The sequence below is a fragment of the Phyllobates terribilis genome, unplaced genomic scaffold, assembly GCF_046119375.1.
Source record: "Phyllobates terribilis strain yellow unplaced genomic scaffold, ASM4611937v1 Scaffold_4__5_contigs__length_816908805, whole genome shotgun sequence".
Taxonomy (NCBI): domain Eukaryota; kingdom Metazoa; phylum Chordata; class Amphibia; order Anura; family Dendrobatidae; genus Phyllobates; species Phyllobates terribilis.
The window spans coordinates 625,185,936-625,206,051 of NW_027362764.1; the positions used below are offsets into that span (position 1 = coordinate 625,185,936).

The 20,116-nt window shown below is 41.5% G+C and overlaps 2 protein-coding genes across 2 annotated transcripts in view; one reads left to right on the forward strand and one right to left on the reverse strand.

The window, feature by feature from the left end:
* SDCBP (syndecan binding protein) overlaps nucleotides 1-4,368 on the forward strand; it is a 32,616-nt gene extending 28,248 nt beyond the window's left edge. The window contains exon 9 of the mRNA XM_073679333.1: nucleotides 463-4,368. Coding sequence (XP_073535434.1) covers nucleotides 463-517 — 55 coding nt within the window. The 3' untranslated portion in view covers nucleotides 518-4,368. The remainder of the gene's footprint in view (nucleotides 1-462) is intronic.
* Nucleotides 4,355-20,116, reverse strand: part of NSMAF (neutral sphingomyelinase activation associated factor) — a 121,449-nt gene continuing 105,687 nt past the window's right edge. The window contains exons 25-31 of the mRNA XM_073679332.1: nucleotides 15,829-15,896; nucleotides 15,628-15,751; nucleotides 13,552-13,635; nucleotides 11,138-11,288; nucleotides 10,397-10,499; nucleotides 8,713-8,822; nucleotides 4,355-7,157 (exon numbers count right to left, since the gene is read on the reverse strand). Of these exons, the coding sequence (XP_073535433.1) occupies nucleotides 7,063-7,157; nucleotides 8,713-8,822; nucleotides 10,397-10,499; nucleotides 11,138-11,288; nucleotides 13,552-13,635; nucleotides 15,628-15,751; nucleotides 15,829-15,896 (735 nt within the window). The 3' untranslated portion in view covers nucleotides 4,355-7,062. The remainder of the gene's footprint in view (nucleotides 7,158-8,712; nucleotides 8,823-10,396; nucleotides 10,500-11,137; nucleotides 11,289-13,551; nucleotides 13,636-15,627; nucleotides 15,752-15,828; nucleotides 15,897-20,116) is intronic.

Here is a 20,116-nt window from a genome sequence, read left to right on the forward strand (position 1 = left end):
GAACCCCACCACTTGCGATGAGCGCAAGTCCTTGTTGTTCGGGTATGCACAGAGTATCGTGGGTGCTCGAGTGACATGTTACACTCCCCACGGCCAAGTTTCATGGCTGTTTTAAGACAGCCACAAAACATGCGGGGATTGCCTAACAAACAATTGGTACCCAATGGAGCAGCTCACCCTGGCATAGGAAATGAGCAGGACAAATGTATAGTATTGCACTGTCCTATGTAGAGACGCAACTAAACGGCCATTTTGGTACTACATGTGTTTTACCAATAAAATGCCCATGCTGATTGGCAGGATTGTTACAATTACATGTCACATATCAGCAGTGTATACAGCGTTACTGTAGGAAAGAGCATTGTATGGTGTAAAATATTGTAACCCCACGCCCGTGGTAACCTGCGGCTTCTGGACATCTATTTTATCACCAGACTGAATGCATTTCCTTCTCTCCTGCAGAATGGCTTCCAGCGTGCTGAAGAGCTTGATGGATCACTCTGTGCCAGAGGTGTAATAGTATCGTTTGCCTTTCATCCCAGTCTTGAGACCTTGGCAGAGCTAGGACTGGCTTTACAATAAGCAGACAGCAGGGTATCCTCTGCGAGAGCAAGGTTTCTTCTTCTGCATGTTACCCTTTTTTGCATTGTATAAAATGGCAAATCCTTTTGCTGTCAATTCTATCCAATATCCACTAATTCACCTTTACCAGGTAGAAATCTGTGCAACTTCCATTTAATCCAGAACATGTTTACAGCCTGTCGTATCTAGTCCTGTACAAGCCCCATGAGAGGTATACAGTATATTTTGATTACGATTTAGTTTCATAATGATTTTTTTGCCTATAGATTCTTGCTGTCGGCCATAACTGCACCATTTGTTTAATGAAAGAGGAAATGCACTATATTCATGGAGGGCTGGAGTAGGTTTCTGATAAATGCTGTAATTTTATATCCACAAAAGCTATTTTCCTATGTACGGATCATGTTATTTGCATGGCAGTTTTTGGTATAGATAATGCTATTTATGTTGCAAAATGATTAAAATATTAAAACTGTTGCACAATGTAAACCATTTTTTTTAATTGTAACCTTTATCATTTTAAGAGTATTTTCACCAACTGTTAATCAGAAGCCAGCTTTTGCCTACTTATTAGTGGAGGACTTTACAAAAAAAAGTGGAGATTTGTTTTAAAGTTTTAGAATTCTTTGCTAATTTCTAGTGATGAGCGAGCATGCTCATTACTCGAGATTTCCAAGCATGCTCGGGGGTGTTTTCCGAGTATCTTCACCGTGCTCGGGTGTTATGTTTCAGTCACTCCTGTGTGCATGATTTGCGACGGACAGCTTTAATGCATGTGAAGAATGCCTAACAGTCGCAAATCATGCACACAGGAGTGACTGAAACACAACACCCGAGCACGGTGAAGATACTCGGCGAGCAGCCGAGCATGCTCACCAAAAGAGTTAACAGAACAAGCTCGCTCATCACTAATTTCCTAATATCTCTATCAGAAAAATAAAGCTCTGACTGCTTTACTCTGTATTACCATAGATTGTAAAGGGAACGTGCCCTCAGAATGACACATTGTACAAGTCAAGCTTGTATGTTGTTTTTTTTTTATATGGATGACACGAAAATATAAAAAAAATAAAATCTGTCATCACAGGCAGGATTACTAAGATGCATATCTCTAACACACTCCACAATAAGTCATTATCACAGCTCACGTCTTTCTTGCACAATGACCTCTGCACGGGTCAGAGTATGCCTTATAAACTCTGCAGTAGAAGTCAATGAACATCTCCTGTCTATTGCTTTTTATTTGGCTGCTGTAATGCTTTTAGCAGCTTGGGCAAGGTGGCTGCCCCCATAATAATGTACAGAAAAATACAAAAAAAAACTGTTAGAATAAGGGAATCTGTCAGAAAAATCAACCCTCCTATACAATCTATATGGCCATGCAGGTCCTAGGAAGCTGAGTAAAATGACGCCTTGATATCTGTGATCTGATGTTTTATTCCTGAGAAATCCACATTTTCATATATATAATATATATATCTATCTATCTATCTATATATATATATCTCTATATCTCTATAACCGCTTCCAGGCTCTGGGGAGGACGCTGTCTGGAAGATAACTGCCTCCAGAGATTAGTTTACATGAAGGGGGAGTTATCAGTGTGAGACATGTAACTAACACAGAACAGGAGAAATGAAGTTTACAAGAAGACATATTTTTTGCAGCTGTCTGAGCTCTGCTGTATTGTAACAATATTACACCCTGTCTGCCTGTGAGATGGAAGCTGAGAGGAACCTGCAGATGTGTCAGGTATAATCACACACAGCTCTGCAGTGAGATCAGGAGAGCAGAGAGCGGTCATTACATGTCTCACACTGGTAACTCCCCCTTCATGTAACAATCTCTGGAGGCAGAGTTATCTACCAGGCAGCGTCCTCCCCAGAGCCTGGAAGAGGTCATTTACATATAAGAAAAATGTGGATTTCTCTGGCATAAGACATCAATCAGATCACAGATATCAAGGTATCATTTTATTCAGCTTCCTATGACCTCCATGCCCATATAGACTGCTTAGGAGGGTTGATCCTACTGACAGATTCCCTTTAAAGCAGAAAGCCATAATCCATAAAAAGTTTTACATTCTTTAATGAGAATATGCAGCCATCCATAGAGCGAATATGGGAGCTTTCTGCATAATGGTTATATATAACAGAATAAATCAGCCCAGAGGCAAGTTTGGGTAAAACTAGACCAAGTTAAGCAGTTTCTTCCCATCTAGAGTAGTACACACCATATAATAAATTAGGCTCATCTGGTTTAAATTAGACCTTTTATTTTTTTCTTCTTAGCTGCTGCACTTTACATCATCAAAAGTATGGCACGCCATAATCTAATCTAGCACGTCTAGCTCCTATTGGTATGCAATAAGCGCCCTCTAGTGGCAAATGTTGGCAGTCAGCACCATGTTGTCACTAAAAAGGGATCAGTACAGAACTTTATCCCTTTTATATATTGAAAAAGAGCTGGCATTTGAGGGGACATTGACTTGAACTTTCCATTATGAAGGTATTACATCCATGCTGTTGCTTTGTCTTTGAGTGCTGTGGCAAGGTGTTACAATTGTACCGTTATACTTTAGCAACATTAAAAGGGGTTGTTCCACGAACAGAGTACATATAATTCCAAGCGCTATTGATAAGTTCCACAATTAGGACTTTTTTTTTAAAAAAAAAAAAGTGCTGACTTTTTTTTATAGATGTGCCCCCTGCTATGTACTGTGTAATGGCTGTGTCTGACCATACAGAGCTCCTCCAGTTCATAGTCTGCACATACCACACAACTCATGGCCAGAGGAGGAGGCATACGTCACTTATGACAAGTATTCAGATGAAAGAGCAGGAGCTCACAGCACATTTTCCTGCCAGTTATCACAGAAGTGAGTGTTTCTGCAGTGTATCCAGCCCTCTGAGCTCATCATTAATGAAGTCAGTGACATAGGAGCACCAGCAGGCGCTGAGCTTACAGGTCACTGACTTGTATTATGATGTGCTCACAGCGTCATGTACTGGAGCAGTTGTGCATGTTGAGACACTATCATTACTCAGTACACAGCATGAGGCACAGGAACATTCTCGGCACAGAAAAAAAAAAAAAAATGTTCAAGTTCCACAACTGGATGTGGTTTTATTATCCCAAGATCTGGTAATTTTAATGTACATGGTTGTGGGACAACCCCTTTAAGCACTTTTTGATTGGCACAAAAGTCAGTGTGGAGTCCATGATGGGGTTTAATCTTGTTTATGCCATAAATATAGGACATTAAGCCTGTATTGTGCTATGGCTGTATAGAAAAGTAAAAAGGAAACCCACCTGTGGTGCTCTTGCCTCCTTGTACTTCTATTTGTGTATATCTTACTGTAATGAATCTACTGGGAACAGTCAGTGTTTTAAGCAATACTGCACAATTACCTTTGCTTTGTACACATGAATGGTTATGGTCCTAGTTCAGTAGTTTTATATTAACGGTCCAATGTTGTCCCATTAATAGATTGGTCAGATATAGTATTGACCCTTTACCAGCCTGATGAAGCCATTCTTTGTTGCACTGTGAACTTTTCAAAGGCCCTTAACTGTGGAATGTACCGCTGCTAAAATCATGTGCTCACCAGTCACCGCAGGTTCTCTACTTCTGTGTCACTGTTCTCCAGTTCACCTCAATGTATGTACTGTGATTTAGCAATATGTATGACTAACGATGCAGATTGTATTTAACCCTTTCTTAACATTTCAGGTCTGTATATTTTGTATACAAGAAACATACTTAAATAAATATTGGAAAAAGTTTTTTTTTTATTGTAATATGATGTAGGATAGAGATTGTGCTCTATAAGAGCTGGAATATTTCACATTGCATCTTACAAGAAGAAAATTCAAGACAGATCTGGGTAATGTTTGCTGAGAAAACCAAACCTCGACCATGAGACAAAACCCACTGCCAGCTCCCATATATAAAAGGAAAGTGCATTTTCTTCAGATGTTTTCTACTGACAATATTCTGGGTTAAAAAATGAAAAAGACAGAACTCCACAGAAAATACTTCTGTTAAAATCAATGGGAATGTCTTCAGTACATCACGGTTTCATAAGATGTTCATAGTGGTGCTTTTATAACACAGGAAATTGACTGATTTTATTTAAAGGGAATCTGTCAGGTTTTTTTTCTATGTAGTCCGAGCACGATGATGGAGGGCAAGAAATTGATTCCAGCAATTGAATCACTTACTGGGTTGTTTTTGCTTTTCCAATACAAATCCGTGTTATCAGCAGGAGATCATCACTACAGGACAACTCGTCTCATGCCTCCTTGTCCAACCAGACCTCCACTGCTGATTAGCAGTTCTAGTCACTATACAAATAGTCAGTGGTGTGGGTGGATTATACACAGCTCAGGGACAAAAAAATTAACAATGTCTGCACCCAATAAAATAAGGAATTGGAGGTCTCTATCCCTACCTCATGATACTGTCAGATTACATAGCAAAAAGTTGCTGACAGGGTCCCATTAAAGAGGACCTGGGGGCTCCTGACATATCTATATTAGCCAAACAATGTTGGACAACGTTTCTTTGAACTTTGCTTTGTTTTTCTACTATTCCTCCTGAATGTTTTACATTGGCAAAAAAATGTATCTGAACATGGTTGCATTATGAGCTGCAAATTGCAATATAAAAAAAACTGATTTTTGGGACTTGCGTGTTGCAATGTATCCATTTTCACTAACAGTGCAATTTTTGTCTACATCACAAGTGTTGCAGCCAAAGACACAGTGTAGCCCTAGCCTAGCTCAACAAGACGCTTTGGCTAATGACAACAGTCCAGTAATTGGACAGGGTCAAGGTTGTGTAGGCTTGAACCCAGTCAATGTGAAGAATGGTGACACTGCGTTAGTTTATTCCTCCATCTCCAGGAGAAACAGTACAACGGCGTTCTAGTAATAAAATAAAAGACCCACAAGTAGCAAATGCAAAATGTTAGAGCTTATAGGTCCTGGTTAAAGGAAAGCTACCAGAACTAATGTCCTTAGGCCATCACCTCCTGTTCTAGAATGTGCAGAAGCACGTCACAAATCTTTCTGAGATGGCCAGAGATCGCTGTGCACCTCAGGGCTACTGCCATGGAGTCAATTGGTCACTTGCCAGGTATCGCAAGACTTGGCCGATGGACAGCAGGAGTTATGACACTTGCATACACATTTAATCTTTGATCTATGGGCCATTTATTGACTAGTTTAATATTTGGTCATCTTACATATGTTCTTAACAGTACCTTCACTTTTTTTTTCTAGTATGGGACAAGGCCTGGAATGTGCTGCAGATCAGCGAGGGCCCTGCTCTTGGGACTTACATCAATCACACAAAACATTTGCCCCACACACAGAGCGGTGTACAGGAACAAAGACTTTCTATTGAGTCTAAACACAGCTCTGTGTGTGCTACCGTAGGAGCAATGCCGTGGGTGGGAGATATGCTTTATGGGATCTGCACTGGCGACTTTGCTTATTTGGGGTCTATACTACGTGTAGATAGACTGGGCACTTCATTTTCAGGTCCACTTTCAAATTAGGACATCCTTCATAGGTATGTGGTCGGTACACAAGGACACATCACAGGAAAGCACACAGTAAATATACAGCATTGTAGAAGGGCCTGCCCTCAGAGCGAAGCAAACAAAATCAGCTGGTAAAGTGTACAAAAATTGTTTGTCCACTACTTTTTCATTGATGACGTATCCTAAGGATGTCATCAATGTCTGATCAGTTAAGGTCCAACACCCATCACCACCGCCAATCAGCTGCTCTCTGGCGGTGGCCGGCCAAAACTGCTAGATTGCAGAGCTACTCAGTTTTCTGCTAGTGGCTGCAGCAGGGTACTGCACATCCACCTCCTATTCAAATCAATAGCCTCTGATATGCAGTACCCCAGCCACGACCACTACCAGAAGACGGAGCAGATCCGCAATCTAGCAGTTCCAGAGAAAAGCTGATCAGCGGGGCTGCAGGGTGTCAGACCCCGGCCCATCAGACATTGATAACCTATCCTAAGAATAAATCATTGATGAAAAAGTAGTAGACCACCTCTTTAAAGGCTGGAGTTCAACCTTCTGACCTACCAAGAACCCTAGATAAGCCAGAACTGAACTTAAATCACATTAGTAAGGTCCTGTTCCAAGTCTAATACTTGGGAATAACATGCACCCTCTTTAATCCAGCCCAGGATAGGAATAGGAGAGCAATTCCTCATATGAGCTAGACATATTTTGATGGGTAGGGGGATAATCTATTTTATCCAGTTCTACAATCCATGGATTGTATCACAGTTTGTATAACTAGAAGACAAAAGCCACATGACATGGACCGTATAGAATAGTAGGCGGACAAGGCACGTGTGTTGAAGCAGCGATGACATTGCACAATACATAAAAACAAAACTTTATAAAAAGAAATCTTCAAGTCTGGATCAGTGAAGTGGAAGGTAAAAGCTCAGTACTGCAGCTTCCAGAGAAAAATCTGTCTGTCTGCTGCTCCTGTGATGATCATATTGCACGGTTCATTCATCCACATACACGTCACAGCATCTGAGGAAAATAGAAAATGTAGGATTATAAAGGAAATCAGACAACGCAGCATATATTTCATACAGCTTTTAGAGGTGTATACCAGCCCTGATCACTTTTCTAACACACAATCACAAAGATGCTGATCAACATGTTCACTGGCCTTTATTCAGGAGGCAATTGCTCCCCATCGTATAGACATGATGGAAAATGAACATAAAAGTTTCAATTTGGTCACAAATGAGGTCACGTGATGCCGAAACAACATCTGAAATGGCAGAAGACTGCAACACGTGTGTGCTAGAATACTCTCTACACTCACATTGATAGCCAACAGGAAAAAATGGCTGGGGTGGTCCTTTAAGGCATTTTTAGTGGAGAAAGATACAATTTAGTTTAAACGCAGAATTCTGTTTTTATATGCATTTTATTCAGGCTTCTAGAGAAGCATTTTTTTTTCTCTCCAAACACCCAAAAAATGAACAGTATGCATCAGTTTTCATGAAATCACACACTTTGCTTGAACTTTTAAAAATGTAGCATTTACGCTACGTGTGGACATAGACTGGGGATACTAAGGCTAACAAAAAGGATAAATGTATTCATCCAACCAGAATCCCAAAGTCTATCCACTATTTCATCCTTTTTCTCTGCTCGATTTTTAAAACTTAACATGGACAAAACCGACTTCATCATCTTTCCGCCATATCACTCAACCTCCAACAGACTTCTCTATTAAAGCCAATGGCTGCTCACTCGCCCCAGTACTGCAAGCTCACTGCCTTGGGGTAACCCTGGACTCTAATCTCTCCTTCAAACCACATATCCAAGCCCTTTCCACTTCCTGCCAACTCCAACTCAGAAATATCTCCCGAATCCGCACATTCCTCAACCACGAATCTGCAAAAATCCTAGTGCACACACCCCATCATCTCTCACCTCGACTACTGCAACCTCCTGCTCTGTGGCCTCCCTTCTAACATATCCTAATTTCTGCTACCCAACTAATCCACCTGTCCCCCCGCTATTTCCCAGCCTCTCCTCTCTGTCAATCCCTCCACTGGCTCCGCATTGCCCAAAGACTCCAGTTCAAAACCCTAACCATGGAATACAAAGCCATCCACAACCTGTCTCCTCCATACATCTGTGACCTAGTCTCCCGGTACATACCCGCACGCTCCTTCTCTACTCCCCTCTAATCTCCTCCTCCCACAATCGCATAGAAGATTTCTCCCGTGCATCCCCCCTACTCTGGAACTCTCTACCCCAACACAACAGACTCTCGCCTACCGTGGAAACCTTCAAAAGGAATCTGCAGACCTACCTACAACTTACACCTACAACCTACAATAACCACCACTCCACCATACCACTGCACGACCAGCTCTACCCTCACCTACTGTATCCTCACCCATCCCTTGTAGACTGAGCCCTCGCGAGCAGGGTCCTCTCTCCTTCTGTGCCAGTCAGCGACTTGTATTGTTCAAGATTATTGTACTTTTTTTTATCATATATACCCCTTTTCACATGTAAAGTGTCATGGAATAAATGGCACTATAATAAATAATAATCTTACCTGCATGACCCGTCATTCTTTCCAGGATTCTTCCAGCAAGGAGGTCCCAGACTAGCAATTCTCCAGCGTCATTGCCTGCCAGGACAGTCTGACCATTCCAGCAGAAGCATCTATATAAAGACACCAGAAGGCTCAGCTTATACTTGGGAATAGTCTGAGAATTATTACACGTGTCCTTAGAAAGAGATGCAGTGAGCACCACAAAAGGTACAGTCAGAGTGCCAGAAAAGCATACCAAAAAAGTAAATAAGAGGCAAAATAGTATGTGCCAAAAACCCTGCACATCCCAAAATGAAGCTTTATTACACACAACACATTAAAAACACCAAAAAAGGTTTACATGAAAATATATAGGCCCAAGATAATGGAAAGTATAAACCATGTCCTCAAACCAAAATACTGGATCCAGATACAAGATGAAACAAACCGCATAATAATCCCACTATTTATGGTAAATATGTTATTATACATGTATGCCATATATTCAAATATGATCATATAAATTATGTAAGGAATAAACAGATAACATGTCCAATATGTAGTAGTATATAGACCTAAGAGAACAGGTAACATAGGAACCTCTGAAGAAGCCGCTGTCTGATACGACACGCGTTGGGCCCCTTTGTCCAATTCCTCTTTTACACATTTGTCCATTTACCCTTATTTTTTTTACTTATGGGTTGATGTCATTTATATTTACAGCGGTTCTATTACTTCAATTTTGACTGTGCCATTCATGTTTTTTTTTCTACCCCAATATCAGTGTCTCCACTCTACATCTTAAGTAGTTCCTATCTTTATCATATTTATGCCAAAGAAAGGAGCACTGAAAATAAAAAGCAAATAAGGCAAATGCATTGGAGAAAGAATGGAGGATATTGAATTTATCCTTATCGATACAATGTTTTGGCTCTATATCGTGATGAACCTCCGGAGTTAGGGTATGTGCACACATTAAGTATTTGCTACAGACATTTCTGTATCAAAAAACGTGTCTCTTGGCAGGAAGAACGCTGCATGAAAAATCATGTTTTTGTGCGTTTTTTACCCATTCATTAGAATGGGTAAAAAAACAAACATTGAAAGAATTGAAATGCTGCAGATATGGAAATGCAAATAAAAAAAAAATAAGCAAACATCTACAGCAGATCTGTGGATAACATCTTTATTCCATCAGGCTGATCACAGTAGCATGAGCAACACTGGCCTGGCATTGTCGTATTGAAATACAGCACCTGTGAAATTTCGGAGACGAGGACGTACCACTAGTTTGTCATTAGTCGGCAACTGCAAAGAGAGCTGCCAGCAGGCGATCTTGATGATTTGCTACTTAAGTGCATTCAGCCCAGCAGAACATTCCACAGACAACCATTAATAAACCTCATTGATAGCCGCCAAAGCTGTAAGTGCGGGGATTTCTGCGTGTGGAGCTCATACTCAATATTTGAAAAAATGTTAACGTTTTTAAAAAATATACATTTTTAATCATTTACATATCATTAATGTCTATCCATCCTGTGATTTTCATCACTCGTTGACTTTTCCTTCTTAATGTTGCAAGTTGAGGAGTGTATATGTATTGCGGAAGATTCTACTCCCCTCCTTTATTTAGGGTAATTGTACGCTCAGTGTACGGCCCGCTTTATGCGCACGTTAACAGGTATACATATATGTGACATATTACCTCTGCTTTTCTCCAGAGGACAGAGAAGAGATCAGCATTCCTGTCTGCACATCAATGATCTTCAGGCAGCCATCTTCTCCAGCAGAAAGAACATGTCTGGTATCTGCAAAAAGTTCCTCATTATTAACAGATTTGTGCCCCTGCAAGCCACATGTGCCACTCTGAAGCCTTACAGAGGGAACAGATCAGAAAACTGAAATAAAAAGGATATACAGGCATTCCCTCCATTCAGCCTCCTGATTCTCCGCATAGATAACGGCCAGAAAAAGCAGGAGACACAAGCCGTCCTGCTGCGCTTAGGAAGGGTTCTGTGTTCACTAATGTGACAGCAGCCACTTTACAAATCATCATACCTAACCCTAGGCAAGATGAGCATAAAAAAGTTGTAAATGAAAGAATACATTGTTACAGATAAATTGATAAAAACTTTACTCGTTTTCTTAATCCACCCCACATTTAAAGTCCAAAGCTGATCAATTTCATAACCGATGCAAACGACAGCAGAAGCAGCCCACTGATTATTATGGGGTCTTTCGGAGTTCTGTTATATTCCTAGAATGGAAGCAAAAGTGCAATGTGCAGAACTTTTTCCCCATTTTATGGTGGGATAAGACACAAAGCAAGTGTAGCGTGACTCCATTGCACTAGGAATCACACATCTAGGGGTTGCCTCACAATGACACCCGTCTATATGCCCCATTCATCTTTGAAAACTGAAATAAACCAAAGCTGAACATGTACCAGGACTCAGAGCAATGTCATGCACGGATCCATTGTGGCAAGGAAGCTGATGCAGCACACAGGACTCTGCGACATCCCAGATGCTGACAACACCTTCTTTAGTTCCAGACGTCAGCAGTGACCCATCAGGGCTCACGTTTATGGCGTTTACCTAGAAACAAATTATAACGCACTAATGGGTATTGGAAGATGAATACTGTATCTTGGACTATAGAAATTATTTGAGACTAGTCAAGCTTAAAGTGGATCTTCACGCATACGATACGGTAGATCTTTCTTTGTGATAAGTCATTATTAGTCCACCTGGCCGGATGTAAAGGCTGAACAGCACAGATTGGCTCAATGTGTAGTAGCTGCTGCCATGTACTGCAGATCAGCTCCTATTCTGTCAGCAGCTGCTCGGTAGGTGTGCTGCTGGGTGTCTGACATCCAAAGATCTGATGTGAATGACCTATCCTAAAGGACAATAAGGAGAACCTCTTTAAAATAGTGGTGTGGTGTGTGAAGTCACAACCCTTTTCAGCAAAGCCACCTACAAGGCAAAGAAAACGTCTAAAACACTCAAATATGGTACAAGTCATGAAAGACCAGTTTTTTTGGGCACAAATTGTGCCAAAATTCGGGCTTATTTAGGTTAATAAATCTCTCCCATTTCTCATTCCCTCTCTATGTAGAGGCTGGAGACTTCTCCCCTCGCTGTATACCAGCCAGAGACAATTCACCCATACAGGTTTCACATACAAAAACCAGCTCACTGCGTCAATGGCATTTTTTTTTTACAGCATTTCGTATTTACAGACATTATGCCAAATTAATTTTCTGCGTGACCTTTTTGTGACATTTAAAAAGCAAAAAGTCACACGCTTTTCAAAAGGTCGTAAAAATTGCTGTTATAGATCAAGTCTCTCTAGGAGCGACTGGAGTACATGTACGACAAGTTTAAAATATTTGGAAAAGTTGCAAATGATGAATCCGGCGGAAACCTTTGGAAACCCCAAACCACGTCCACGGTGGCAATACAAAAAAAAGAAACATGTGAACAGATACAAAATAAACCTTAAAACGGCAGAAACAGAAAAATAAATCTAGTGCAAACAAAACCCGGTGTAAAACGCCAGAAAACTAGACAAAAAAACCCAAGCGCAAATACAATAATGAATAGAGCCCAATGTAGTCGCAAAAAGAAAAAAAGTCATTTTCAAGTACAGGGTGATTCGAAAAGCACGGTGCCTGTAGCAAAGGCTTGCTGTACTTCAAGTAACATCAGTGGTCAATGGTCGGTGACTGAAAATCAAAGCAAAACTGGCTAGGTTGCCCATCGCAGCACGGTTTTCACTTTTGAAGCGCCGAAAAAAGAAAAAGCTTTTGGCATCTTGGAATTTGCAAGAACGGGGTCTGTAGTGACATGAGTACAGAATAAAGTTGGTACATCCCCTACCTTGGATTACAGGCTGGTGCTCAGCGATGAGGCTACCTTTCACCCTACTGAGAAAGTCAATCCCTACATTAAAATTTGGGGCTCAGAGAAACCATGTGCCCTTATTTGCTGAGCATACCATCACTGGCCTCTCTTACCTGGGCATATTAAAGGAATGGCTTATGCCGCATATAGTAGATGATTTACTAAACAGTCTATTAGCCGTGTGGTGCACCTCCACATTTCCATTTGAAAGTTGGCTAAAACTTTAATGAAACTCTCCTGGAACGTTGACTCCACTGCACAAAAACCGATTCACCAATGTTGCACTGGCTTCCACGATCGCAAAATCTAACACCCTGTAACATCTTTCTGTGGGGCTACATCAAGGACCCTAGAGAGGACTTAGTGTATCTGCCTCCCCCCCCCCAGTCACAAGATTTGAACGACCCGTGACAACGCATCACAGAAAGTCTATATCTGAGGATATGCTGGCACGTGGCTGGATGGAAGTGGACGACCGCCTAGACGTTAGCCATGTCTCCAATGGAAATCACTTTGAACATTTGTAGTGTGCAGATAAATTTGGATAGTGTGTCTTCTCATGTTAATAAATGTGTTATTCTCTCAGTTATGAATACTGAGAATCATTAGCCCACCCTTTTTGAATCATCCTGTATATGTACATGTTGGGCTCAGCAGTGGGCTCCACTGTTGTGGGCACATGAGCCAAAGTCCCCTATTTACACAAAACACTGGCTTTACCGAATTGCATCGAATACCAATTGACATTACATAATAATTTATGCAACACTCAGATTTATATTAGATTCTGGTCTTCGCAGCTATAATATGGACACTGAAATGCAGCCATGCCAGGACAGATACAAGTGGGTACTTGGTCATATACATCAGTGACTTATAAATAGCAGGTAAACAATAAATGGTAAACCGGCAAATAAAAGGGTCTCGGCAATATTGTCTTCCAAAAACTCACACCAGCGTCATGCTCCAATTCTGCCAGCAATTCAAAGCTGTTTCTCTTGGTCCCACACACATCAGTGGGTACACACCGCCACACCTAGAGGAGAAAAGGTGCAATTACACGACCGCTTACTCCAAAATGTTACCTGAAAAATCTTTGAGACAAACCAAGAGAAGCTGAACTGCAAACTAAGATTTCCACCTAAAACATCAGAATATGATACAAAATGTCTTCACATCTGTGTGGATACTTAAGACTTGACAGGAATACAAAATAAGTGAATTATTTTAAGACTATCCTTATGCACAGCTTATGCCCCCTGCTAATATAACTAAACGGGACGAACACTGAACCAGCAGCGGAAACTGGGAGAGACGAGCTCAGACATTGGCACATAGAAAGTCTGCAGGGAATTCTGCATGCAGCCATCTTATAACAAAGCATCTGTTTGTTGTAAGTCCGTTCAGCTAAGTGATGGGAGATCTTCCTCAGCATTAAAAGGGTTGTCCGAAACTTTTATACCGATGGCCTATCCTTAAGATAAGTCATCCATATCAGATCGGTGGTGGTGCGACACCCGGCAGCCCCACCAGTCAGGCGGCCAGATGGGCTCAGTTGTGGCAGCATAGCACAGCTCAGTCAACTCCATTATATTGGCCACTGCCGGGTACTGTACACTGGCCCCCTATCAATCAATGGACGTGCAGTACCTGTGTGTGACCACTATACAGTTGACAGAGCTGTGTAACTCTACAACAGAGCATATCCAGCCACAGTTGGCTCCAGGAACAGCTGATATACGGGGGTGCCAGGGGACACTCCCCCCACTGATCAGATATCGATGACTTATCCTAAGGATAGGCCTTCAATATTAAAGTTCCAGAAAACCCTTTAATTGCAGGTAACTGCTTAGCCCACAACAGTATTAAAGGGAATCTGTCCCCAGGTTTTTGTTTTCTGAGAGCAGCATGATGTAGGGGCAGAGACCCTGATTCCTGAGATATATCACTTACTGGGCTGCTTGCTGCAGTTTTCATAACTCACTTTACTGTTTTGCAGATCTACCAGCTCTCTGAATGCTGACCTCTGTAAAAAAAACCTGACACACCACTAATTGGCAGCTTTCTGCCTATGCACAGTAAACACAGAAATCAGTGGTGGGGCTGGGGTTATACAAAGCTAATAAATATGGAGGTCATCATGGTGGTACGTTTATCAAAACTACAGCAAACAGCCTAATAAGTGACATCGCTGGAATCCGTGTCTCTGTCTCTACATTATGCTGCTCTTAGATTAGGTGGCAAAATTCTAGTGACAGATTCCTTTTAAAGGGTGTGTCTCATGAAAACAACCCGTTTACCTATGCAAGTAGGGCACATGGGCATCAGAGAAGGAAGCTCCCTGTATAAGCCAGTATGGTGAGCCCCTAATCAACCCAGGCAAAATGGACCTCGTCATATATTACACAGTCGCCCATTCATATGAATTAGTAAAATGTGACGGTACATTTCCCTGCTGCAGGCAAAACGCGTGACTGGATTCAATTTTGCCTTGGGTTTCAGAAGCTAGATCCCCGGTGATCAACTGATGGGAAAATGGGATTGTGGTGGTGAGACAACCCCTTTAACAAGGAGCAATGAACTTTAAGTGTTGGTGGTGTCTAATTGCAGGCATGACACGGCTGTTTAGATCAATTTACTAAGTCTACACGGTATTGTATATTATCTGTTTCTTATGTGTTTGAAGTCTAAGGCCATGTTCACATGTTGCGTTTTTGCAGCGAAAAAGCGTAGCATTTTACTAGCAAAGTTAATGAGATTAATGAAATCTCATGCATATGTTACTTATTTTGTCCTTGCCGATTTGAAGTAGTCAATTGTTTCTACAGGGTTTCCCACCTTTAAAATGAACATGGAAAGAAAGCAAGAAAGAAAAAAAAAAAAAAAGAAAAAAATCACATGCAGGCCCCATGTCAATGCCACATTTAAAGACACGTAACACAAATAAGTCACTGCTTTACTATACCAAACCCTACCTGAATCCCGTGCAGTCCTCACAAGGGCACTATGAGGTCTATGAGGTACGCACCTTTACTGTAGAATCCCAAGACGCGGTGAAGAGTTTGTTGTTGTTCCAGAGAATTTTACTAACGGCATCATCATGTCCCATCAGCGTGTCTTGTCTTCTTCCAAAAGCGATAGAGTAAAAATATCTGGACACAGAGGAAAGATTCAGTCTACAACGTTCTGATGAGGATTGGTGTATCAGAATACAGGCAGAAATACGCACACATTATTATCCCACGAGGAGCACATCACTGTGGTATCCCCAGGCAAGAGGACGCAGGATGACAGTGCCTGAGGGAAAGACGAAAAAGAGAATCACTGCAATACGTCTGCTGAGAAAAGTCAGGAAAAAATTAACTCACAAGAGGACAAGTTACTTAGTCTGTTCTTTATGACAACAGATCAATGCCAAGTAAGGTCGGAGCAAGGCTCTAAGCTTTTTGGCTGCATCAGATGAATCCTTACACCGCCAACATATCCATGGGCCCCTGATGCATTTAAAAAAAATTAAGGGGTTTTCCCATGAACTTTTTTTCATGGGAAACCCCCTTAATTTTTTTAAAATAGATCTTGGAATAATAACTTTCACAATTGGATGTGTTTTTTTTAAATCAGATATTTTTTATTAAAAGACTTTTTATAACATTATACATAAACAACAGTGAAGCATCACTAAACTAGCAGTGCCTCTCAAGACCCACCCGTTCCCCTTCCCCCCACCCATAACAGCCCCAAGAACCATATGGCAAAAAACAAATTTTGTTACAAACCGTATACCATCATAAAGCTTATCCGACTGTTAAAGCATTACTAGTTTGATCCATGGGTACAGAGCTTAGTATCTGATAATCAGTAATTAGTTACACAGAACATGAGAGACCACAACATTTCAAACTCAAGTGATATTTAAAATAGACATAATATGATAACCATGAAACATATTCCATTTACCCCAGATTTTATCGAATTTACGTATAGCCTTCTGCTTTTTGTACACTCCCTCTTCTAATCTCAATAAAAGACACATTCTATCCAAGAATTCCTGGAGCCTGAGAGGGGAGGGATCCAGCTTATGTGCAGCTATAAGCTTTCTGACCTGGTATAGAGTCCTCTGAACAGCTATTATTTCATCCTCTTCACATCCTATTATTTCTACAAGGCCTAATACACACACTTTAGAATATAGGGGTAAATTACACTCAAACACATCATTAATGTATTGTACACACTCATTCCAGAATACAGCGACCCTTCTACACGTCCACATCATATGCATAAGATCTGCTCCTTCCTCTCCACATTTTGGACACGCACTGTCATTCCTTGCCCCAATGCGCTGTAGAAATTTGGGGGTTCTATATACCCTATGTAATAAATACAACTGTGAGAGTCTATGTGCCTCACATGTAGATAGTATCGGAACGCTCCCCACCACATCTTCCCACTCCTCTGAGGATATAGTACCAATGTCGCGTTCTCACCTCTCCTTAACATTTAAGGGTCTGTCCCACTGAAATTGCTGCATAAGTATCCCGTAAATTCTGGAAATCAATCCCTTCCCACCTCTATGGCATAATAATGTGTTAAACAGTAGATGATGTTGGATTTTACTTTGCATATGTCGCGGCTGTACAAACCATGCGTGCCTCAATTGGAGATAAAAATAAAAACTAGTTTGTGGAATACAATATTCTTCTTTTATCTGTTGGAACGATTTAAAATATTTCCCCCTCTAATATTTGCGCCACATTAGTGATTCCCAATTTTTTCCATATTCCAAATCCTTTCAGTTTATGGATCTCTGGAAGGCCCGCATTATGCCACAGTGGAGTAAACGGGGTAAAGCCTTTTATTCCCAACAACAATTTGATTTTCTGCCACGTTTTCCCCATAAGTGTTAGGGTCGGGAGGTGTCTCCTAGCATCCCACCCCGAGATTCCTGTTTCTAGAAAGGAGGTAATTGGCAGATTGTGTGATAATAGACGTATCAGTTTATCTAGGTTCCCCTGGATTAACCAGAGCTGTTGCATTTGAGAAGCTAGAAAATATATCCATGGATTAGGTGCGGCTAGTCCCCCCTGATCTTTGGGCCTTTGAAGTGTATCCAAGCTGATTCTGGCCACCCCTTTTTTCAAGATCAATTCCCAAAACAGTGCCTGAAATTTATAAAATATTCTCATGGGGATCCAAACCGGTGAATTATGAAGGATATATAATAATTGGGGCATTAACACCATTTTAATTAAGTTAGTTCGACCTACCATTGATAGGGGAAGTTTGCTCCAAGTATTGGCCTTTTGTTGAAATTTAGTAAGCAGTTCAAGTAAATTTAAAGAAATATAATCTCCGATAGATGCGGTCACTCTAACTCCGAGATATTTAAATTCTCGCACCACCTTCAAGCAAGTACTGCCTACCCTAGTATTCTGAGACAAACCATCAACCGGCATAAGAACTGATTTGTCCCAATTAATCCGTAAGCCGGAATGATCTCCAAACTCCCTTATTAAATTCATAGCTGTCGTCAGAGATTGCTCCGTGTCACCCAAAAACAACAGAAGGTCGTCAGCATATAGGGCCACCCGCTCCTCCAGTGTTTTGTAGCGGAAACCCTGAATTTCACTGCTGGAACGAAGCTTAACAGCCAATGGCTCCACAGCCAGGGCGAACAGTAGGGGAGACAACGGGCAGCCTTGACGCGTGCCCCTGCCCATTTCGATGCTACCAGAAAGACTACCATTAATTCTAATCCGAGCTAGCGGATTGTTATATAGAAGCCGTACCCAGGCCCGAAATCCAGTACCGAACCCCATTTTTCGCAAAACAGCCCATAAATACTCCCATTCGACACTATCAAAAGCCTTAGCGGCATCAAGTGATAGTACTGCCCTACCACCCGTATTTTGTGACTGCATTTGTAGATTAAGAAAAAGCCGACGCAAGTTAATTGCCGTCGACTTGGCCGGTATAAACCCAGTTTAGTCTTCTGCAACCAGATGTGTAATAACCGCCACCAATCTGGTAGCCAAGACCTTAGCTAAAATTTTAACATCTACCGAGAGTAAGGATATTGGCCTATATGATTCGGGGTTTAGTGCATCCTTTCCAGGTTTTGGCAAAAGAACTACGTTAGCCTCCCTCATTGAAGTCGGCAAGGCCCCCCCCTCCCTCGCTTCCTTAAACACTTCCAGTAACCTGGGAAGTAAAACCCCCCCAGCCTCCTTATAAATTTCCGCGGGGATCCCGTCAGCACCAGGGGCTTTGTTATTTTGAAAATCTTTTAAAGCTTCCTGCATCTCCTCCAGGGTGATTGGTGCATCTAGTTGCTCTCTCTGGCTATCTGTTAGGCATGGTATTTGCTTATCATGAAGGTATAGATCTATGTCCCTTTGCACCTTAGTCAGTTTGGACGCATATAATTGTCTATAGAACTGAAAAAATTCTTCCATTATAGCCTTTGAATCAGTAATTACCACACCCTTAGTATCCCTGATGGCTGCAATCATAGGAGCCCCAGTTTGGGCCTTAGCTATAGTGGCCAGCAAGTGCCCTGCACTCTCTCCCTCCACATAAAACTGTTGTTTAAGAAAGAATCGTTTATGTTCTGCTTGTTTCAATATATGGTCATTTAGTGTAGCCTGTGCCCGTGTCCAGTGTTCCCTATTCTCTATGATTGGAGACTCAACATACCTCTGTTCCAATATGTCTACTTCCCTCCGCAACTCCTGAGTACGAGCCCTATTTTTGGATTTGATCATGGAAATTTCCTTAATCAGGATCCCCCTTAAGAACGCCTTCATGGCTTCCCATACCGTATCTAAAGGAGCAGAGCCTATATTGTCTTTAAAGAAATGCTCCAATTTACCTGCTAAATCTAACTGTTCCCCGAATACGTCCAGCCAGTAGGGATTAAACCGCCACAGTGCCCTTCTGTTTATGATGCCAGGATCTATCCCCAGAACAACCAATAATGGAGAATGATCAGATAACAATCTTGTGCAGTATTCTACTTTAGTGACTAGAGGGACCAGATGACTATTTCCCAGAGCCAGGTCAATTCTGGACAGAGAGGAATAGGATGCTGAATAACACAAATACTGTTTAACATTAGGGAAACGAACCCGCCACACATCTACCAGACTGATTTCCTGTAGGACCCTTGCCAACGATGTCTCTTGAGCAGCCCCTTCCCCCACATTACCCCTATACTTATCAAGCTCAGCGTGTAGATACATATTAAAATCACCGATAACTAACAGGGGTATAGTAGCAAATTCCGTTATCCACGGGAATAGTTGGCGCAAAGTCTGTATAGAGAAAGGTGGAGGAACATATAGAGCAATTAGGCAAATTCTAAGCCCAGCCACTCTGCACACTAGACATACATACCTACCCTCCCTGTCACAAATACTTCTCTCACATTCAAAGGGTAAATTCGGATGAATCAATATACTAACCCCCCTAGAGTAAGTACTATGTGTAGAATGATAGGCCGGCCCCCTCCAAAGCTT